The sequence below is a fragment of the Rana temporaria genome, chromosome 2 (assembly GCF_905171775.1).
Source record: "Rana temporaria chromosome 2, aRanTem1.1, whole genome shotgun sequence".
NCBI classification, from domain to species: Eukaryota; Metazoa; Chordata; class Amphibia; order Anura; family Ranidae; genus Rana; species Rana temporaria.
The window spans coordinates 298,731,328-298,745,099 of NC_053490.1; the positions used below are offsets into that span (position 1 = coordinate 298,731,328).

The window sequence follows — 13,772 nt, forward strand, 5'->3', positions numbered from 1 at the left end:
CTTACCCCTGCTTTTAGCAAGGGTAAGTATACGACGGGTACCGCGCTACGGAAACGACGTAAGAACACAGCGTCGGGTCCGCGTACGTTAGTGAATTTCGCGTATCTCGCTGATTTACATATTATTCAGTGTAAATCAGCGGGAACGCCCCCGGCGCCACTTTTAAATCCAAAAAAAGATCCGACAGTGTAACACTGTCGGATCTCAGCCCTATCTATGCGTAACTGATTCTATGAATCAGGCGCATAGATAGGACCAGTAAAAATCAGAGATACGATGGTGTATCTGTAGATACACCGTCGTATCTCTTTGTGAATCTGGCCCAGGGTCTTCAGGTGAGTCATCTATACACAATAATAGGGCAGAGCTGGGCAGCACTAGTAACAGAACTTAACACTGAGATATAGGCACACAGCATGGGACTAAAACTTCAAGGCACAAGGTAATTTAAACTAGGATAGTTGGCAAGTATGAGGCAGCTGCTTTGGGCCCCACAATAATGATGGGGCCCAGGGCAGCTCCCCCTTTGCCCTGCCTTAAAGACAGCCCTGAAGTTTGCTTTAAGGTAAAAAAAACTTTTTGACTTTAAATTCACTTACTGTTGATTGACTTGCATTGTCAGCTGGAAGTATGTTGCAAGCATTCCCTGCTCTTTTGCAAAAATAATACTTTGTATTGTCACTCTGGAACATTTTTCCTTCTAGTTTCAGGTCATGCCCCATATTCTGTTTAATATTATATCCAAATAACATAATAGTTAGCTGTACGCTTAATGTTGCAGGATACAAAGGAGACTGTCCCTGAGACCAAACATAAAACAGATTATAAAGTCTATTGAATATGCAACAATACAGTAGATCGCCCTTTTCACTTAGTTGTTGAAGCTACGAATGTCTGCGGAAGCCGGCTCATCTTTGCTTGAAAACTTGACATCAGCCTTTCAGTTTAATATCAAGAACACATTCATGGCTGTGAAGTAATCCATTCCATTGTTATTCTCCTTCTCCCAAAGCGGAGACAGAACAAAGCCCTCTTAAACAAGACTTTGTTTTTTCAGAGTGGTCCTTACATGAAAACTTGGATGGGGCTGAGAGTAAGGGACACAACACTTTGATCCTTCTGTAGGGAATATATATACCTTAAATATCTCATCCAACTTAGGTTAAAAAAAAAAAATCTCATCCATCTCTGCCAATTTAAACGTAACTATATCCAAAATGTAAAAAACGTTTTGGCTTTAGAAATTAAAAGGAGTTTTAACTCTTAGCTAACTTTTTTGCTGCCTGCATTTCTTGTCCTGGAGATGCCACAGGCAAAGAGAGAAAATCTCTCTGAAGCAAATGGAATTAACATCTTAGAGAGTTATTAATTAAAAAGGTGTCCCAGCTGTAGGGCTTTCTATTCCAGCCATGAGCTTGTTTTAAGCCTTTGATTGTCATGATGTGAGAGACACATCATTGGTAGTAAACCTGATCAAATTTTGTTTTTACCATTTTTTGTTTACTTTTTTTTTTTTAAATATACATTTTTTTGAACACTAACAAAGGGCGAGATCCCATCATTACAACCAATGATGGGACGCCACGCCATCATTGATCGCCCTGTCCAGTGAGGCATGGACATTGCCTTCCACACCAGTGGGCCTTGATCAGGGATGCATGCACTGTCCTGTCACCATTTGAGGAGGCCACGAGGATGGTGAGCAGTGACAGTTCATGCATCAGTGAGACTGTCCCTCTTATTCACCTGTTGGAGCACACGCTACGTGGAATAATGGACAGGGCCCTTGAGGCAGAACAGAGGGAGGAAGAGGAGGACTTCCTTACCTCTTAAGGCCCCCTTTATCCAGACAGTGGTCCTGCATGCCCGCCTAGCACACAGGAAGAGGACAAGGAGGACGAGATGGAGGAGGAGGATGATTGTATCAGCAGCATGGAGGTGGAGCCTAGCACTCAGCATCAGCAGTCTTCAAGGGATCACTTACATTCCCAAGGAACCAGTGGACTTTTACGTGGCTGGGATGAGGTGGCTGCGGATCCTGTCGTCCTCAGTGACCCAGAGGACTGTGCCCCCAATGCCTCAGCAAACCTACGCTGCATGGCCTCCCTGATCCTGCAAAAGCCTGCGTAAGGATCCTTGTGTTCATGGTATCAAGGAGAGGGATCATTACTAGCTGGCAACTCTCCTTGATCCACGTTACAAGAGTAAGGTTGCGGAGCTTATCTTGCCGTCGCAGAGGGAGCAGAAGATGAAACATCATCGGGAGGCCTTGCAGAAGGGTCTGTGCAACGCGTTCCCAGAACCTGGGTGATTACCAAATCCTGTTCCTGGACGTGTTGCTGAGGCTTCGGTGAGTCACAGAAGGAGCGGTGGAGAAGGTGGCCGTCTGACCGATGCGTTCAGACAATTTTTTAGTCCGCAGCCCCAAGGTATGACCGGTTCCAGCAACCATCGCCAGCGTTTGGTTTACATGGTGTGTCAATACCTAGGGGCAAGATCAGACTTGGACACCTTCCCCACCGAAAATCCTCTGGCTCACTGGGTCTTGAGGATGGATCACTGGCCAGAGCTTGCACAGTACACAACTGAGCTACTGGCTTGCCCTGCATCCAGCGTTCTTTCAGAACGCACATTCAGTGCTGGTGGAGGCTTTGTGACCGATCACAGGGTGCGCCTCTCCACCGACTCCGTTGATCGACTGACCTTCATAAAAATGAATCAGGCTTGGATCAACACCAGCTACCAAGCACCTGATGCTGATGTAACTGAATATTTTTTTTTTAAATGACAGATCCCTTGGAGACTGCCTATGCTGATGCTGATTGACTGTCCTGTTATGCTGCTGACTGAATATCCTTTTCCTCCTCACTGATCTTGCTGATAGCTAGTGAGAATTTTTTTTTTCTAGGCTCCGCCACCAGTGCCTAAGGCCCAATTATTCTGCGCCTGTTTAACAGGGGGGGGGGTCTAATAACAATTTCTGATGCAATACTTTGCATGTGGCTCTTTGCTGCGCTCCAATGACAGTATCTGTGAGGGGTTGCAGTGTTGTGTTGTGCCTAAGGCCCAATTTTTCTGCCCCTGTTTAACAGGGGCGTATAATAACAATTTTGGATGCAATTATTTGCATGTGGTGCTTTGCTGAGCTCCAATTACATTATCAAAGTAAATAGGGCCAAAGGGTCTTGTCAGGGCCGATCCTCCCTATAGGCTCAGTATGCAAGCCGCTTAGGGCCCCGCAAAGCTGCGAAGGGCCCCCCAAATTACTAGAGGCCTGGTGAGAAGTCATTTTCGTCCCCTCACCCCGCTTCTAAACTCGCTGGCTGAGTCATTTCCGACAGCAGAAGAACACCCCCTCCCCCCCCTTCTCAACTTTCTTTAATGTGACATGACACTGTCATCAGTGCCCCCCGCTTCTCATTTTTAATGTGCCATGTCATTTTGCTTAGGGCCCCAGGGAGGTCAGGATCGGCACTAGGTCTTGTAATGACCTGGGGGGAGTGGTGGCGGGGAAACTCATGCTATTCTTTTCAATGATTTTTATCCATATTGCAGGGACCAAACATTACATTAAAGCCGCAAGCAGTATTAAATTACTTTTTTTCTGAGAGTAATCTCATGTTGTGCAGGGACATTTCTAAACATGTGCCACTACTATAGACACCCAGCAGGTATGATATTTAAAGGATTTTAATTTTTTTTCACTTTAAGCATCATTAAAATCGCTGCTCAAGAAAAAAATACAGTTTTTAAAACTTTTTTTTCCATTGATACATGTTCCCTGGGGCAAGACCCGGGTTCTCAAAGACGTTTTTCAACAATAACTTGAAAATTGGGCTTTAAAATGAGCACTTTTGAATTCGAACGTTCAAGTCCCATAGACTTCAATGGGGTTCTAAATGTTCGCGCGAACGATCGGTCCGTTCGAAAGTTCTGGTGCTAACCAAATGCGGGTATGTTCGGCTCATCCCTATTCGCTGCATAACAAAGAAATTTACGTCATCCCAGACGATGCAGCGTTCTTTCTACTACATCTCTCAAAAATCCAGACAAAAACCTACAAAAAATCATTAGGTTGGCCAAAGTCCTCTTTGAGGGCTTGAAACTATTTGACTGTGCCGTTAGCAATAAACTGTGACAAGAATATGACACCCCTGGCAACCCATAGGTTGTAATCAGGAATATTCAGCAGTTCAGGCAGCTGGGGGTTGTCCCACAGAGGTGTGTGGGTGTGGAGGGCAGGGGCCTTAGTAATGGCCATTGCAAGCTGCCATATCTTGCAGTGATAAAACAGCATATGACGTCTGTTGCCAATATGTGAGGACCCACGGATACTACAAAACAGGATCTATCAGCTATATCAAAAGAAGATTAAAATAAATTAGACTGTGAGATCACTAAGGAAGAGATTCAGCAGGCAATTAAAAATAGTAAGAGTGGTAAAAGCCCAGGACCAGACAGGTATACATCTCTTTATTATAAAAAAATTCTTGCAATATTGACACCCCATTTCTATTGTTATATGAACTCCATCGGGGAAGGAATGAAGATACGTAAGGAAGCCCTGGGGGCTCATATAACAATCTTACCGAAGGAGGGCAAGGACCCAACACTATGCTCCAGCTTTAGGCCAATCTCCTTGATTAATGAGGATATAAAAATCTATGCAAGGATCTTGGCCGAAAGAATGAAACTAAATATGCCAGATTGTATAGAGAAGGACCAGGCAGGCTTTGTTCCCGGAAGGGAAACAAGGGATAACATACTAAGGACAATCTTATTAATACACAAAGCAAAAAAGGGAAAGAAACATGCCCTTTTTATAACAGTAGATGCCGAAAAGGCCTTTGACAGAGTCAACTGGGAATATATGTTGCAGACATTACACAAATTTGGCCTGGGATCACGAATGTTGAGATGGATAGAGGCCCTATACTCTTATTCCACGGCTCAAATCCAGGTTAATGGAACTCTGTCGGAGGCATTTAGGCTATATAACGGGACACGTTAGGGATGTCCACTCTCCCCCTTACTGTTTGTGCCATCTTTGGAACCTCTCTTAGCCTCTATAAGAATGAACCGAGAAATAAATGGTATTGAGGTGCTAGGGCAAGAACATAAGATATCTGCGTATGCAGATGATATTATGTTATTTATAGCAAATCCTAGGCAATCACTCCCTAAGATTATAGAAGAAATGGGCGAATATGGAAGGGTTTAGAATTTTAAAATAAATATGGAAAGAACAGAGATATTAAAGCGGGAGTTCACCCAATGATGTTTTTTTTTTCTCTTTTCCCCTTAGATGGATGCTCATTTTGTCTAGGGGAATCGGCTAGTTGTTTTAAAATATGAGCCGTACTTACCGTTTTCGAGATGCATCTTCTCCGTCGCTTCCGGGTATGGGTCTTCGGGAGCGGGCGTTCCTTCTTGATTGACAGTCTTCCGAGAGGCTTCCGACGGTCGCATCCATCGCGTCACTAGTAGCCGAAAGAAGCCGAACGTCGGTGCGGCTCTATACTGCGCCTGCGCACCGACGTTCGGCTTCTTTCGGAAAATTGTGACGCGATGGATGCGACCGTTGGAAGCCTCTCGGAAGACTGTCAATCAAAATAGGAACGCCCAGTCCCGCAGCCCATACCCGGAAGCGGCGGAGAAGATGCATCTCGTAAACGGTAAGTACAGCTCATATTTTAAAACAACTAGCCGATTCCCCTAGACAAAATGAGCATGAAGCTAAGGGAAAAAATTGTTATGTACGGGTGAACCCCCGCTTTAAATATAGGCACCCCCCTAAAGGAGAAAAGAGAACTAAGAGCTCTTTTTCCCTTTATATGGAGAGAAAGGGGACTGAACTACTTAGGAGTCTCTCTGTCAGCAACAACAACAACAGATTTATACCAAGACAACTATATTCCTCTTTTGAATAAAATTAAACAAGATCTGAAGGGATATCAAGCATACAGATTGTCATGGCTGGGAAGAATAAATGTAATTAAAATGATGACACTCCCGAAAGCTTTGTATATCTTCCAGAGCCTGCCAATCTGTATCCCAGGGGCATATTTTAGAACTATGAGAACCTTAATACAAAAATGTATCTGGAATGGGAAAGGAAGCCGTATCTCCTATAAGGTAATGAGTAGATCTAGAGACAACGGGGGGTGCTCCTTCCAGATTTTCAGAAATATTATGAAGCAGCAGCAATAAAGAGAGGTATAGATTGGGTCCATAATGCATCATATAAGAAATGGGTATCGTTAGAAGATAATATGAGCAAAACGGCCCTATGCCAGATTATTTGGATTCCCAAAAAATACAGAGACCTCCCTAAGGTATTGGCCCCAATTACAATAGAAACACTAAGAATATGGGATAAAGTAATTAAAGATATGAAAGGACAATACAGTAGCCCACTGATGTCCCTGACAGGAAATAATTATTTCCTACCAGGAAAAAATAAACTATATCTAAAGTGGACCCATTAGGACAGATTGAGATTAAAATATGTTTTAAAGGGGAATAGATTATGCTTATTAGAAGAACTGCGTGAGAAATATGGAACAGCTCCGTGGGATGGTTGGAGATACATGCAGCTCCAACATTTTGTTGAATCTCTTCCAAAACCACTTCACTGTGTTGAAAGGTTAAATTCATGGGAGAGATTAATAGACCAGGGGGGATAAGTAAAAAAGGGATGATCTCTAAGATATATAGGTTGCTGATAACCTCCATGGACGATGGGTTAAAGGGGGGGTTCACCCCAAAAAATGTTTTTTAACATTACATCTAGCAGAGCCAGCATACTAAGGACATTTACTTTCGGCAGGTCATTTTTTTTCCCTCCATACATACCTTAATATTCTGATTTTGTCCAGGGCTTCCGGGTTCCGATGACTGCAGGACTGGGCGTTCCTATCCTTCGGTTCGATGATTGACGGCTTGTGAAACAGGTCCCCTATCGCACAACGCGTGTCACCAGATTTCCAGAAATAGCCAAGCTGCGAGTCGGCACTATACGGCGCCTGCGCAGTCACCTCTACACGGCGGGCGCAGGCACTGTATAATGCCGACTCGCAGCTCGGCCATTTCCGGAAATCTGGTGACGTGCGTTGTGCGACAGGGGACCTGTTTCACAAGCCGACAATCATCGAACCGAAGGATAGGAATGCCTAGTCACGCAGTCATCGGAACCCTGAGGCAGGGATAGGAACGCCCAGTCCTGGAGTCATCAGAACGCGGAAGCCCTAGACAAAATCAGAATATCAAGGTATGTACGGAGAAAAAAAAAAATTACCTGCCGAAAGTAAATGTCCTTAGTATGCTGACTCTAATGTTAAAAATTGGTTTTTAGGGTGAACCCCCGCTTTAATGCATCCTTTAGAAAAATGGGAGATAGAATTAAATCAAGCAGTTCCAGAGATGTTGAAGAAGAGGGTTATGTACATTCTACCTCAAAGGATACAAGGATAAAAGAAATGAACTATAAATTATTGACCAAATGGTACTACGTCCCCACTAAAATGCATAAAATAAGCCATGATGCAACACCCTTGTGCTGGAGGGAATGCAGGGAATAAGGAAACCATGGCCATATATGGTGGCAATGTAGCTTGATTCAAACATATTGGGTGGAAGTACTAGATCTGATGGAACAGATAGAAGGGAAGGAGATAGAACTAGACCCTTGGAAATGTTTATTCCATGCAATAGAAGAACCGAGAAAAAAAATAGAGAGGGGCTCTTACCCCATTTTTGTTAAATGCAGCAAAGGCATTAATCCCAAAATATTGGAGAGTGAAGGAACAGCCAAGAATAAAGGAATGGTTTAGAGAGGTAGATAAAACAAGGGTAATGGAGGAACTGATAGGCCTTCAAGAAGACGCGGAGACAGGATTTCAGGGTATATGGGGAAAATGGATGAATATCAAGCACCCTACCCACTGGCCCCAACCCCCCCCCCCCCTCTCCTTTTTTTTTCTCTTGGCTTGAGGGCAGGAGATATATAAAAACATATATATATATGGCAATGGGATGAGTATTAGGGGGGGGGGTCGTGTGTGGATATACATAAATGTGTCTCCGGATATGCCCCCCTCTCTCTCATCCCCTCTGTTCACTTTTTGGGGAGGTGTTTTTTTTGTATTATTATTAACATTATATGAAGGGATATAAGGGTGGTTGAGGAGATGAAGGATCACCCATTTCCCTTCTCTAAAAGTAAGGGCACTGAGATAGAGATGGGATGCATGCTAAGAGGGGTAAACAATGCACAAAACCCCCCCGTTTTTTTGGGGGGGGGGGCTGGGGGGGTTGCTCTGGTCTCTGTGTCTCCAAGAGGCGTTTATCGATCTCTCTTCGTGAGGATAAAAGAGAAGGTGCCACGGTATGAAGAGACCTATTTTAGGTGCATGATTTAGAGGATGGACCCAACTATTTACCCAGACATGTGTTTTTGTGTTATTGTACATGTTTTATGTATGAATGTATTTATGTGAATTTTATAATGGTTTTTGATTTTAAAAATGTTTTTGAAAAGTTAGTCAAAGTTTTTTATGTGAAAAAGAATAAAAATAATTTAAACACAGCTAATGCATACAGTAGAGGGGATATGGGACAGCCCTGCGGGGTACCCAGGGACAGAGAGAAGGAATCCAATATCTTATCGTTGACTTGGATTTGGGAAGTGGGATCCTGGTAGAGGAGTTGGAGCCACTTGATGAATATGGGGAACCTGCGCAGGCACTCCAACAAAAAGCTCCATTCCACAGAATGAAATGCCTTGGTGGCGTCCAGGCTAACCCCCTACCCTGGATCCAGTGTTGTCATGTGTAGCCTGGATAGGACGAAAAATTGAAACGCGGTGGTATATAGAATGCCATAAGGAGAACCTCCAGGCCACCAATGGCGGCGTGGAGGAACAGGTACCAGCCCTGCAGAAGGTGGAGCTGAAATTGTACTGACTTAGCAATTAAGATAGCAACACCAGGAGAGCTAGAGGTATAAGGGGCTTGGTATAACCAACTAACCCAGGGCTTTTTTAGCAAAATTTGCATCTGCCCTGTGATGAGTTTCCACGAGGATAGAGACGTCCATGCGCATAGACTTGAGGTGGGAAAGTAATGCCACAGGTTTAGGTTTGGCTCTCAGCCCATGCACATTCCATGTGACTAATTTAAGAGAGACCATAACATTGTTGGGGTATAGAAGTTCGCAGTCAGACCAGCAGGGAGCACTCTCCAGTAACATATGTAAACATCTCAGACACAGTACAGGACAATATGCATTTCAGTGAAAACAGAACATACACATACATGTGTGAGCAGACTGCCAGGCTCAGCAGTGTACAAGCACTGGTCACACAGAGAGCCAGGAAAAAGGGCAATTGACCATGAATATATAGCAACCAATGGAAGTGAGTTAGTTGAAATACGAGGTGAGTCAAGCATAGATATACCAATACACGCAACACATAAACTTTGCCTACACTGGACCAGCTTGGGAGAGTGAACAAATAGCAGCCAGCCACAACCGTGGAGGCAGCAGCTGGCCAGGGAAACATATCGTGAAAAGTCAGCAATGCAGCCAGAACAAAAAAGAAGAAGAAAAAAAAAGTATCATATGTCCAGGTGTATCCTCACTGGTCTCTGGGGGGGGGGATGATCAATAACTGAAAGGTGCACAACGGCGCGAGGTAGAAAAACGTCCAACAGTTCAAGGGGGTACAGACAATAGTACGAGAGTGAGTGGGGGTCAATAAGAGGATGAAAGTAAAAATAGAAATAAAAATTAAAAATAGGGCATCGAGAGGTTGATCCTATTGAGGGGGAGCGGGGGCAAGGGGGACAGGCAACTCCAGAGCTGGTCTGGGTATATCAAAGTAGGCACAGGAGGGAAAGAAAAAAGAAATCTAACTCACAGTTCATGAGAGAGTGACCGCTTTGCAGTCTGCAGGGTTTAGTGCAGGGGGGACAGTGCAGGGGGGACTCATTCTCAAGGGAAAGTAAGGTTGACATTCACAGAAGGGTTAGGTGGGTGCAGGACCAGCTGTGTCACGATGTGGGAGGGTCTGAGCCTTTGGCCTTCTCAGGCAGACTCACAAATTGGAGCCTGTTCTCCATGTCGTCCTGCTTGCTTAGGACAGGATTGAGTTGATACTGTAGCTGTTTGGTGGTTACCTGCAGCGGCGGGATTTCGTCTTCCAGGTGTCCGATCCTGTGCTCCATCTCAGTCACGCTCTCCCTCAGCTTATGGATATCCTGTGGAATGAGGTATACGACGATCTTTACTTCCTCTATCTTGGAGGTGAGGGTTGTCTGGCATAATGAAATGCTTCTAGGATTCTGGCAGTTTCCCCCGTAGGTGGTTCCTCCACCCCCAGAGTGGGAGCGATGCCATCTTCCTCTGCCATGTCACGTTCTTCATGGCGGAATCTGTCCAGCTTTGCCAGAGCCTCATGCCGCATACACACCATCACTTTATGTGATGAAAAAAAACGTCATTTTCTGTGAAGTAAAAAACGACGTTTTTGAAACTTCAATTTTCAAACATGAAGTTGCCTACACACCATCGTTTTTTCACACTGTTCTAGCAAAGCGAGGTTACGTTCACCACGTTTTTCCATTGAAGCTCGCTTCATAACTAGCTTCTGGGCATGCGCGGGTGTAAAAACGTCGTTTTAAATGACGTTTTTTGCTACACACAGTCAATTTCTGTGAAGTAAAAAACGACGTTTTGAAAAACGACACATAAAATTAAAGCATGCTTCAATTTTTTTTGGTCGTTTTTCAGAAGACATAAAACAACGTTTTCCCCCACACACGGTCATTTAAAGTGACGTTTTTAAAAACTTCGTTTTTTTTCATCACATAAAGTGATGATGTGTACGCGGCATCAGAAGCCCGCTTCGGAGGCGACAGTTGTGAACGTAGGTAATATCAGAAAATGTCCTAGGACAAGACTGATCCTAGCGCTCAATGGATCTGGTAAGCTAAGTGAAAGCTGTACGAGTATAAAACGCAGAAAAGCAGCTATTATAAAAGTATAAAATGCAAAAGTATGTCTCATAGAAACATTAACAGCGCTATATGAATGCTAAGATTCAACTGAACCTAGTGTTCACAATCTGCTATAGTCTGATGCAATGGTCTGAAAAGGGGATTCATCCCTATGATCCACCCCAGCAGCAAACTGATAAATGATGATAATGACAAAATAACAATAAACAGTCCCCAAGAAATCCTAATTAATGTTAAACATTATATAGTCTCTTGTTCAAAATGCTTCCTTAGCATAGGATTGGTCAATCCTGCTGTGTCCAGACAGTTCTTCAAACTCAATCCCCCTTAACACACCAGGATTGACCAATATAACCACCCTATGCTAAGGAAGCATTTTGAACAAGAGACTGTCAGTTTAGGTGGACGGCTATGTCTTGGTAGGTTTGCAGTTGTACTGTACTCTTTCCATTTTTGGATGATGGATTGAACAGTGCTCTGTGAGAGCGTGGGATATTTTTTTTTATAACCTAACCCTGCTTTAAACTTCTCCACAACTTTACTTCTAGCATGTCTGGCATTTCCTTGGCCTTCGTGATGCTGTTTGTTCACGAAGGTTCTCTAACAAACCTCTGAGAGCTTCACAGAGCAGCTGTATCAATACTGAGATTAAATGACACGTATCTAGGTGACACATACTAATTAGATGACTCCTGAAGGCAATTGGTTCCACTAGATTTTAGTTAGGGATACCAAAGTAAAGGGGGCTGAATACAAATGCATGCCACACTTTTCAAAGATTTATCTGTAAAAAAAAAAAAAAAATTGAACATTTATTTTTCTTCCACTTCACAATTATGTTCCACTTTGTATTGGTCCGTCACATAAAATCCCAATAAAATACAATTCCGTTTTTGGTTGTAACATAACAAAATGTGGAATTTTTCAAGGGGTGTGAATACTTTTTCAAGGCTCTGTAAACTGTTATACCTTGTGTCTGCTCTTCTCAGTTTCCGTGCCATACACATTCTAAGCAAGTGTGTAATGACCAAAAAGCATATCCTACTGACAGTAACGAGTCCGCTATGAAATATACAAACCTGTAACAAATAAAAGGTTTTATGTAGAAATGTTACATTTTAAAGATATAAGTGTGTCCTTTAGAAAAAATCTGCATATCAAATATTCTGCAATTTTGTAGCATTGTTTAACTTTTTCCTGTTTTCACAGGCTGTGGATTGGCTCTCATGATCGCATCTGGTCAAACCCTTGCGTACTTTACCTACAGAAAGTCATATCAAAGACAAAGAACAACTCTATGATACATTTTTGCTTATACAAAGCTTGCAAGCATATAAAAAAAAAAAAAAACAGCCAGTAACTCACGCCACACGCAAGATCTAATTTATAGTTAATCTGGGATGCTAGAGAAGTAAAAATGCATTACAGATAACGTAATGAACTCCCTTGGTTCCAAACACTGATGACTGAAAACGGCCACCTGACAATTTTACAATTCTGGGAATGGTTACAGCAGCTACTCGGATAGGAAACTTGATGTAGAATGTTTAATGTCACTTTATAAACTTTCTGGACAAAGCTGGCCCAAACAAACTACTTCCATTCCAGAACAATGTGGCCACTGAGTGTGCTGTAATAGACTGTAGTAGCATTACTACAATAATACACCAAGCACTGCTGTGATGTCATCTGCATGCCTTAACCTTGGCCAATCAGAGGAAGCCTTGTATCCATTGACAAAAATACAAGGCTTTTTCTGAATTCTGGAGCACTAAGCCCAACTCATTATATCCGGTTGCAGACAGGATGTTGCCTGCACTGCCGCTGTACACATCGACGCTTTTTGTACGAGACTGCACATGTACTGTTCTGGTAAGTTTATGAATAGTTGTGTGGTCCTTGCTTGCCTTTATCCAGCTTTATAGTAACTATACCTTCCACTGACAACCGGTCACAGTCCAGCCCCCCCGAAAGTCTAAAGGACAGTAAACTACTTAAAAAGTATGGATGGGAGCTGCGGTGGCTCAACGCGATTGGCACTGCGCTGACAAGCCATTCACCTCTGCAGCTAGAGGTTCGGATCCCGGTCTCAGCTACATGTGAATTGAGTTTGGTGGTCTCAGCCCGGCTCCCGGTGGGTGTGCTATGCGAGGTAAGCCTGCGCTTAGTATGCCCACCCCCCTCCCACAAAAACCACCACACTTACACGCACTCCAAATTGGGTTAACATGCACGCACTTTGATTGATTGATTGATTGATTTAATGGATTTGTAATGCGCCAAATACTGACCCGTCAGGGAAGCGTCTAAGCGCAGAAGACATACCTGTAAATAGATAAATCAAGTCAGGAAAAGAAAATAGAAGGAAAAGAAAAAAGGAGAGCACAAAAAAGCAAACTACCAAGGAACAACAATGAAAACTAACGTGACTCAGCCTGCTTTTCCCTCAAAAAAACAAGTTTTTATCCCTTTACGAAAGGCCATAATGGAGGGGAGAGACCAGGTAGAAACAGGGAGGCTATTCCATAGGGCCGTTGCTCTCACAGAAAAGCGTCTACCCCCGAAGGTAAGCAGGCGAGCAGATGGACAAGTGACGAGACCAGCTGTAAGTGATCTAAGTCCTCGTGCAGGGGTGTATCGCGTTATCAAGGAGTTCAGGTATTGTGGGCCCGTCCCATGATAAGCGCGATAGGCAAGGCCTTAAACTCAATGCGATCTACCAGTGAGCCAGTGCAGTGATCGCAGGGTAGGGGT

The 13,772-nt window shown here is 43.6% G+C and overlaps 1 protein-coding gene across 2 annotated transcripts in view; it reads left to right on the top strand.

Moving 5' to 3' along the window:
* LOC120926942 (transmembrane protein 244-like) overlaps positions 1 to 13,042 on the top strand; it is a 28,122-nt gene extending 15,080 nt beyond the window's left edge. For both annotated transcript variants that reach the window (XM_040337277.1, XM_040337275.1), the window contains one exon: positions 12,228 to 13,042. In XM_040337277.1, coding sequence (XP_040193211.1) covers positions 12,228 to 12,319 — 92 coding nt within the window. In that variant the 3' untranslated portion in view covers positions 12,320 to 13,042. The remainder of the gene's footprint in view (positions 1 to 12,227) is intronic.
* The last annotated feature ends 730 nt before the right edge of the window (positions 13,043 to 13,772 follow it).